General features: G+C 43.4%; 1 protein-coding gene across 1 annotated transcript; it reads left to right on the forward strand.

Annotated features, from left to right (window-relative positions):
* The first annotated feature begins 663 nt into the window (after positions 1-663).
* LOC136468381 (15-cis-phytoene desaturase, chloroplastic/chromoplastic-like) lies at positions 664-6,540 on the forward strand. The gene is made up of 10 exons (XM_066467007.1): positions 664-732; positions 4,434-4,553; positions 4,749-4,962; positions 5,035-5,128; positions 5,252-5,299; positions 5,443-5,488; positions 5,894-6,081; positions 6,192-6,195; positions 6,288-6,353; positions 6,472-6,540. Exons 1-10 carry the CDS (start codon positions 664-666, stop codon positions 6,538-6,540), a joined length of 918 nt encoding a protein of 305 aa, XP_066323104.1.
* The last annotated feature ends 3,088 nt before the right edge of the window (positions 6,541-9,628 follow it).

Here is a 9,628-nt window from a genome sequence, read left to right on the forward strand (position 1 = left end):
GGAATTTGTTAAGTTACTAGTAGTGGCAAAATAACCTGAAAAGTTTGCAGACTACTAAAACATACAGCAGCACATGTTTCAATGTTACATAAACCATGTTGACCCATAGACCATTGTATCCATAATGCCATAGTCGAATAGACGTTCTTCTGTTCACATGAGCACTGGATTGCTACCATTCCCTTCCTGGCATATACGCCACTTATTATGTGCGTGTATGTAACCATGTATTTTGGATTTTTGGTTTAAGTTGGAGCTTATCCCAACATGCAGAATCTTTTTGGCGAGCTTGGGATTGAGGATCGTTTGCAGTGGAAAGAACACTGGATGATATTCGCCATGCCAAACAAGCCAGGAGAATTTAGCCGGTTAACCTTCAAAAAAAGAATTCAGCCGGTTTGATTTCCCAGAAACTTTGCCCACCTGTAAACGGTAAGAATATACGTAAGTTGGAGTTATTGCGACAGGTTCTCTCATTTTGCTAATATATGGACACTATTAGTATATCATTACCATTTACCATAACTCTGCTAATTGATGCCATACTATGATTCACTATATAACACTATTGTGCTTTTAACAGGGATATGGGCCTTACTGAGAAACAATGAAACGCTTACCTGACCAGAGAAGGTGAAGTTTGCACTTGGACTTCTGCCAGCGATGGTTGGTGATCAACCTTATGTTGAAGCTCAAGATGGCTTAACTGTTTCAGAATGGATGAAAAAGCAGGTACAAGTTAAATGTGTTGATTATACTAGTTTCTGTGTAGAAGACATTTTGCCATCTCATCAACATTAGAGAGCTTAACTCCGCCTATGGTGGGGCGCCTTTGGTGTCCCAGCATAGCAGGTCCCAAGCCCTGGTAAAGGAGGAGGGTTGTGTTAGGCGTGGCGAGCCAATGTAAAAACTTAGCCATTTAAATGGAGATGAAACCCGAAAGAAAATCGTTGGGGCGTAACCCTCTTAGCGACGCGCCATATCGGAACCTGGGTATGGTGTTAAATGGGCAAGGGCCGGGTCGTCACCCCCGTGACGCGCCGTGTCGTGATCTGGGCATGATGTCAAGTAACCAAGGATCGGGTCGTCGCTTCCTTAGTGGCGCGCTACATCGGCGCCCGGGTATAGTGAAAAATGAGTAAGGGTCTTCGCATCAGAGTCGACGGGTGCGAAGGGTAAGGAAGCTAGTCGAACAAACTAGGATCCGTTTAGGTAGTTGGAATGTAGGGTCACTTACAGGTAAGTTAAGAGAATTAGTTGATACCGCGACTATGAGGCGTGTAAATATATTATGCGTTCAAGAGACTAAATGGAAGGGTCAGAAGGCGAAGGAGGTGGACAATACAGGTTTCAAGCTTTGGTACACAGGGATAGTCGCGAATAGAAATAGAGTAGGAGTTTTGATTGATAAGAGCCTCAAGAATGATGTGGTGGGAATGAGAAGGCAAGGAGATAGGATTATCTTAGTCAAGCTTGTCGTTGGTGATATGGTCTTGAACGTAATTAGTGCGTATGCCCCCAAGTAGACCTCGACGAGAGTGCTAAGAGACAGTTCTGGGAAGACTTAGATGGCCTGGTTAGAGCTATACCAAGTAGTGAGAAGCTTTTTATAGGAGGAGATCTTAATGGGCATGTAGGTACTACAAGCGCAGGTTTCGAGGCAGTTCATGGAGGTTTTGGGTATGGTAGTAGGAATCAGGAGGGGGAGGAAGTTCTGGACTTCGCGGTAGCTTTTGACCTGATGATAGCCAACACTTTCTTTAGAAAGAGAGAATCTCATCTAGTGAGCTTCAATAGCGGACAACACTGTAGCCAGATTGACTTTGTCCTCGCAAGAAGAAAGGACAAACGAGCATGCTTGGATTGCAAGGTGATACCAGGGGAGTGTGTTGTTTCTTAACATAAGCTTTTGGTGGCAGATTTTCGTTTTCAGGTGCGTGCCCGTAGGGATAAACAAGCTAAGATTGAAAGAACAAAGTGGTGAAAACTGAAAGTGGAGACGTCAGAGGTATTTAGGGAAAGGGTTATCAAAGAGGGCTCTTGGAAGGAAGAAGATGACATAAACAATATGTGGGACAAGATGGCAACCAACATTCGGAAGGTAGCCTTAGAGGTGTGTGGAGTAACCAAAGGAAGGGGACGCGAGGCTAAAGATACTTGGTGGTGGAACGAGGAAGTCCAAAGGGCTATTAAGGAGAAGAAAGAATGCTATAGACGCTTGTACTATGACAGGAGTGTGGACAACATAGAGAAGTATAAGGTGGCAAAGAAGACTACAAAGCGAGCTGTAAGTGTGGCAAAGGGTAGAGCGTACGAGAATCTTTACCAACATTTAAGTACGAAGGAAGGAGAGAAGGACATTTATAGGATGGCTAGGGTTCGTGAGAGAAAGACACGGGACTTCAACCAAGTTAAGTGCATTAAGGATGAAAGGGAGCATCTCTTGGTAAAGGAGGATGAGATCTGACGTCGATGGCAAGAGTATTTTGACAAATTGTTCAATGGTGAGAATATGGACACAACCTTTCAGTTGGATGACTCTTTTGATGACACCAATAGGCGCTTTGTGCGGAGAATCCAAGAATCTGAGGTCAGAGAGGCGTTGAAAAGGATGAAAGGAGGTAAGGCGATGGGACCGGATGGTATCCCAATCGAGGTGTGGAGATGCCTCGGGGACATAGCTGTAGTATGGTTAACCAAGCTGTTCAACCATATTTTTCGATCGAACAAGATGCCTGATGAGTGGAGAAGTATATTGGTACCGATCTACAAGAATAAAGGGGATATTCAAAGTTGTACAAATTACCGGGGAATTAAGTTGATGAGCCATACTATGAAGCTATGGGAGAGAGTTATCGAGCATCGCTTGAGAGCAATAACGCGGGTCTCTATGAACCAATTTGGTTTCATGCCCGGAAGGTCAACCATGGAAGCCATTTTCTTAATAAGACAAGTTATGGAGCGGTATAGGGAGAAGAAGAAGGACCTACACATGGTTTTTATTGACTTGGAGAAGGCTTATGATAAAATACCAAGGAATGTTATGTGGTGGGCTTTGGACAAACATAAAGTCCCAACGAAGTACGTCGGGCTCATTAAGGACATGTACAGCAATGTTGTGACTAGAGTTCGAACAAGTGATGGAGACACGGATGACTTCCCGATTAGGATAGGACTACATCAAGGGTCAGCTTTGAGCCCTTATTTGTTTGCTTTAGTGATGGATGAGGTCACAAGGGACATACAAGGGGACATCCCTTGGTGTATGCTTTTCGCGGACGATGTAATGCTAGTTGATGAAAGCCGGACAGGAGTGAATCAGAAACTGGAGTTATGGCGGGAGACTTTGGAGTCCAAAGGTTTTAGACTTAGTAGAACTAAAACTGAGTATATGAGATGTGACTTCGGCACTACTACTCGGGAGGAGGAAGATGTTAGTTTGGAAGGTCAAGTAGTGCCTAGGAAGGATACCTTTCGATATTTAGGATCAATGCTACAGAGGGACGGGGATATTGATGAAGATGTTAGCCATAGAATCAAAGCAGGATGGATGAAGTGGTGGCAAGCGTCTGGTGTCCTATGTGACAAAAGGGTACCACAGAAGCTAAAAGGCAAGTTTTATAGGACGGCGATTAAACCTGCTACGTTGTATGGTGCAGAATGTTGGTCTACGAAAAGACGACATATTCAACAGCTAAGTGTCGCGGAAATGCGTATGTTGCGTTGGATTTGCGGTCATACAAGAAGGGATCGAGTTCGGAACGATGATATACGTGAGAGATTAGGGGTAGCGCCAATTGAAGAAAAGCTTGTCTAACACCGGTTGAGATGGTTTGGACATGTGCAACGGAGACCTCCAGATGCACCGGTGCGTAGTGGAATTCTAAGTCAGGATAGTAACGTGAAGAGAGGCAGAGGAAGACCGAAGTTGACTTGGGTAGAGGCAATAAAAGGAGACTTGAAAGGATGGAATATACCTAAAGACTTAGCCTTAGATAGGAGTGCTTGGAAGACAGCTATTCACGTGCCTGAACCTTGATTGCTTCTGTTGGGTTTCAACTCTAGCCTACCCTAACTTATTTGGGACTTCAAGGCTTTGTTGTTGTTGTTGTTGTTGATCAACATTAGAGAGCTTGTAGTTTGCCGGTTATTTTCCTTTCTTGTCATATCTTCTGGAAGGAGCATATTTAGATCCATATACGAGAATGCTTCATATGCTCAAATTCTTACCTTATATTTCATTGTAAACCACTTTCTGTAGCAGAAATGGAAAAAAAAAAATGCAAAGCTGTTTTTTGGGTGCTAACTGGTATACACACACAGTGTTCCTCAGATTTGGTTTTACTTTTGCCATTTGGAATAAGGATGGTAATATATCCTTCTATTGTTTATGAAGCCATGTGGTGCCTGATACAATTATTTGATCAGCACAGGGTGTTCCTGATCGGGTGAACGACAAGGTCTTTATTGCAATGTCCAAAGCACTCAATTTTATAAATCCTGATGAGCTATCTATGCAGTGCATTTTGATTGCTTTGAACCAATTTCCTCAGGTATAGCTGTTGTTGCTCTATTAAATTGTGCAATATATTACTTGCCTGTTCTGTTTGGAGAAATAGCTTACATATGTTGATTCTTATTTTCTTGTCTGTATTCTTTGTTTTTACTTGAGAAAATGCTAATATGTACTTGCAAAGTTAAGATACCTTGTGGGTCTTTTGAAAAGATTACTTTGTGTAAATGCGCAGGAGAAGCATGGTTCCAAAATGGCATTCTTGGATGGTAATCCGCCTGAAAGGCTATGCATGCCTATTGTTGATCACATTCAGTCTAGGGGTGGAGAGGTCCACCTGAATTCTCGTATTAAAAAGATAGAGCTGAATCCTGATGGAACTGTAAAACACTTCATACTTAGCGATGGAACTCAAATAACTGGAGATGCTTATGTTTGTGCAACACCAGGTGTGCTTTGTTTCCAATAAACCTTGTTTCCTGTGCAGCTATTCAATTTAACTGACTAGCCTTTGTATTTAGTTGATATCTTCAAGCTTCTTGTACCTCAAGAGTGGAGTGAAATTACTTATTTCAAGAAGTTGGTGGGAGTTCCTGTTATCAATGTTCATATATGGTTAGTTGATTGAAATATTTGGTTCTGAATTGGGAATGACTTGATTCCCTTGTCTGGTTATGCTTGTTCCTTGAGACATTTTTGAAGCTTTGCTGAGAGTTTTTGTTGTTTTGAATGCCTCAGGTTCGACAGAAAACTGAAAAACACATATGACCACCTTCTTTTCAGCAGGTACCTCTCCTGGCTGTAGTTAATGCATTTTTTGTGCAGTAAATTCTGATTATGATTATTTATCAAGATATTTTATGTGCTGTTCTGGTTGAATGTCCATGTTCAGTATTAAATACCATATGTTTTGTTTGTTTTCTTTTCAGGAGCTCACTCTTAAGTGTCTATGCAGACATGTCAGTAAGCTGCAAGGTACGAACTTGAGGAGCTTATCATCACTCCACAACCATTAGCATACTATATCTTCACTATTTCTAGGGCCTCAGCGACCTTCTCACACATACAATATCCACCTTAATTTTACTTTATTAACTACAAAAAAAATGCAATATCCACCTGAATTTTACTTTATTAACTACATTAAAAAGGTCCTACGGCTTATGCCATTTAGAAGGAATTCATTATTAAATGGAAATATAAATATCTTGCGCATTATGAATTTTAGTCATGTGTGCACATAGATGTATTAAAGTGTAGTACTTTAATAATTGGTGAACATGTCACTGGACACTATGTTGTAGTTATGGATCACGATAGCAAATGACATGGATGCACACTCACATGTTTCTTTCCTTCTTTTTTTCCAATTCTTTACAGGAATACTACGATCCAAATCGTTCAATGCTAGAGTTGGTCTTTGCTCCTGCAGACGAATGGATTGGTCGAAGTGACACTGAAATCATCGATGCAACTATGGAAGAGCTAGCCAAGTTATTTCCTGATGAAATTACTGCCGATCAGAGTAAAGCAAATATTCTTAAGTATCATGTTGTGAAGACAACGAGGTGAGGATATTTGCCAAAGACCCTTCCTGATAGATAATCATAAGTAGCTCTAGCTCTGATAGTTTTATGTATTATTTCCTAATTTTTTTTATTCTGGCTTGCTTTGACAGATCGGTTTAAAAAACTGTCCCAAACTGTGAACCTTGCCGACCTCTCCAAAGGTCACCCATCAAGGTTTCTATCTGGCTGGTGATTACACAAAGCAGAAATACTTGGCTTCCATGGAAGGTGCAGTTTTATCTGGGAAGCTTTGCGCCCAGTCCATAGTGCAGGTAAATACTCACCATGGTCCTGGTTGTGTACATAAAAGCATCAGAGTGCTGTGTTATTGGATTCATTTCAGTATGATACATGTTTTGCATCTAATGAATTAACATTTACTGCTTTCAGGATTATAGCAGGCTCGCGCTCAGGAGCCAGAAAAGCCTGCAATCCGAAGAAGTTCCTGTCCCATCTTAGTTGTAGTTAGTTTAGCTATCGTCATCCCCACTGGGTGCCATCTTATCGCCTATTTCATAGGAATTGTTCAATAGAATATCGTCGGCAGTCCTCCAAGAGTTATTCCATGAAGGTAGATTGATCAGCAGTGGTGCGCGTAATAAAGAACAAAAATACAACAGAGACACAAGAGTTAGACAGGTTCGGGTCATCTGCACGACGTAATACCCTACTCCTGTGATCTGTTGGTTTGTATTGGTTATCGTATGATGTTGTGTGTGATCCGATGCCTTAGGCAAAGTCTAGGATTCGTATGGGGATGTCGACTAGGAGACTCCTGCCTCTTCTTATATATTCTGGAGGTGTAGGGTTACAAGGAAAGTATCATAGTCAGTTACATAGCAAGTATTATATTACAATATCTGTAGTATCCGATCAAATCTTCTAGATGTCTTGCAGTGTACGTCGAGCAGTGCCGTGCGCCGTAAGTTTTGACCTCGTGGGCTGGACCGTCCCTGATCGTGCGGCCCATGTCCCGTGCCGTGGGTATCTATGGTTATACCTCCTACAGCTAGTCTCCGGGCGTCTTGTATCCTTTGAGCAGCGTCGTCTTGAACAAGTCCGACCAGTTTGACGTGAAGCCGGCCAGTTTAACTGGTGATCCGAGCAGTGGAAGTCGAAGCCGGCCAGTTTAGCTAGTGACCTGGGCGGTGAAAATCAAAGCCGACTGTTTAACTGATGACCTGGACGGTGAAAATCAAAGCCGACCAGTTTAACTGGTGACTTGGGCGATGAAAGTCAATGTCGACCAGTTTAACTGGTGACCTGGGCGGTGAAAGTCAATGTCGACCAGTTTAACTGGTAAGGAGACCTCGGACTTAGCCAAGTAAAGCTCGCTAGAAGAATGTAATGGGCTCAGGATAAAAATTTAAAAATTCTTCTTCTTAGAAGAAGTGTAGCCACTTTGACTCTATCAATGAGGGTAAATCAAGAAATAAGCAACTACATTCACCGTCAGGTGAAGTGTAGCCACTTAGTCCCTGAACCTGTTGAAAGATGAAGAAGCAGGGTCAAAGAAAAGAAATCTGAAAGCTTGTCAACGTCATCTGACATGTGCGTATCAAGACCCCAAACGCGTTGTCCAAGATCAACAACCTGATTCGAACAGTATGGAGCAACTTGATAGCACACCGATGAGACATAGCAAGATCCGACCACCTAGGGAGTCCCCAGCCTAGCTGGCGACGCTTGCATGAAGAATCCGAACACCGAGGAGTCCTTAGCGTAGCTGATGATGAAGTTCATGTGATGAGCAGTCCACCCAACTGGTCGACAGTGAAGTGAACGCCGAGTAGGAGTGAGTGCCGAGTAGTTCAACCAGTTGGTTGGCGATGAAGTCCATCCGATAGGTGGTCCGATCACCTAGACGATGATCATCTTGTGTAGAATATGTAGTATGTGATGTAAAAATAAAATATATGAACTCCAAAAAAGAATCAGCAATAGTGATGAAATAGCGTATGCAGTTCGGCGATCAGTTGGTGTGAACATTTAGTGTTATTCTAAAGATGTGTTTATATTTAATATAAATCGTCCAACCAATTAGTGTGTAGCTGAGTCTCCAGCCTAAGCGAGCATGTTAACTATAACGCAGAGTGCGAAGCCCGTGTGCGTGTAGGAAGAGCAGGGCATCGCCAAGGTGGCGCTGCCGACCACCCCTAACGTAGAGGGTAGGCGCTCATGCACGTGTAGGGAGAAGCCAGAGACAGAGCCATCTCTAGGAACATCCGAACATCAACATGACTGTTCGGGGATTTGTCTTAAGCTTAGCTATATGTCATCTTTAAGATGGTATACATGAAAGAAAATCGTTTTGAGAGTAAACATGGAGAAAACAGCTCGAAGAAACATCATGGAGATATATGAAGGTTGTTGAATATTTAGAAAAATATTAAAGAGTGACTTAGCTTTAGATAGAACATCTGGTCGGCGGCGTATGGCGTTATCTGGTCGACGTGTACGAAATTGTTCGGCCCTCGAGCTTTCCGAACTGTCATCGTGGCAACGGTTACGGTTGTCATCATTGTGACATGACAGACGATCGGAGGGAGTAGTCCGGGCGATGTCGTCCTTATGTTACTGATTGGCGACGCAGACAACTCGCTTAGCGGCTCGCTTGACGGCTTGGACGGTTCGTTTGACAGCTCGGACGGGTACGCGGAGTCGTAGTCGGATGAGTGCACGGAGTCACGTTGCAAGCCGAAGTTGGATTATCCGCAATTAGCTTGCACGTCTTCACATGTTTATCTCACGACCGTGTCTTTTCTGCTTATGGCTGTGTGTATGCTTGTGTAGATGCATACACACCCCATGCAAATTGATCCTTGTTCGTAAGTATTGCATGGTGCGGTAGATCATCACTTGAGGCATAACGGTGCTTTTAAGTCTTCGTCGTAGTTGCTGATAGGTGAATCTTTATGAGGATGCATCTCGATCTTCAATGGGTTGAGGCTCCTGTATCGGATCTTTTCAACTGAGCAATGACGCGTGCGGCGTGGTGGCCAGCCCTGATAATAATCTTCGTGCCTATTTGAGGCATGCAACACCGCGATGGATCTCGGCGTGTAGACGCGTTCGTTTTCGCGGCAGTCAAACTCCACAGCAGAACTTGATCCATCTACGTGTTGACGCAGGACTCGAGTTCTGTTGCGTGCAGCCACGAGTCGCTTCGGGACACTGAGTCTGAGGATCGCCAGCGACGAAAGCAGATCGTGATGCACAATGTCGAGAGACGCCCGGTCGCCGCCGACGTCGTAGGTCTTGAGGTCGGTACAACTTCTTGATCGCAAAAATCCCATCTCAGTTCGTCAAGGATCAACACGCACACCCTTACTTGGCGCGTCAACTGTCGACAGGATATTGTCGGCAGTTCTCCGAGGGGTAAGATAAATTGATCAACAGTGGTGTGCGTAATCAAGAATAAAAAGGCAACAGAGACACAAGAGTTAGACAGGTTCGGGCCGTCTGTACGACGTAATACCCTACTCTTATAGTTTGTTGGTTTGTATTGGCTATCGTATGATGTTGCATGTGATCCGATGCCTTAGGC

The sequence above is a fragment of the Miscanthus floridulus genome, chromosome 1 (genome assembly GCF_019320115.1).
Source record: "Miscanthus floridulus cultivar M001 chromosome 1, ASM1932011v1, whole genome shotgun sequence".
NCBI classification, from domain to species: Eukaryota; Viridiplantae; Streptophyta; class Magnoliopsida; order Poales; family Poaceae; genus Miscanthus; species Miscanthus floridulus.

What these genes read in the sequence shown, in the direction of transcription:
- LOC136468381 (XM_066467007.1), top strand. Translation starts at nt 664, where the DNA reads ATGGTTGGTGATCAACCTTATGTTGAAGCTCAAGATGGCTTAACTGTT. An exon ending in TTATGTTTGTGCAACACCAG is followed by an intron (nt 4,963 to 5,034) that starts GTGTGCTTTGTT and finishes CTTTGTATTTAG; the next exon opens with TTGATATCTTCAAGCTTCTT. An exon ending in GACCACCTTCTTTTCAGCAG is followed by an intron (nt 5,300 to 5,442) that starts GTACCTCTCCTG and finishes TTTTCTTTTCAG; the next exon opens with GAGCTCACTCTTAAGTGTCT.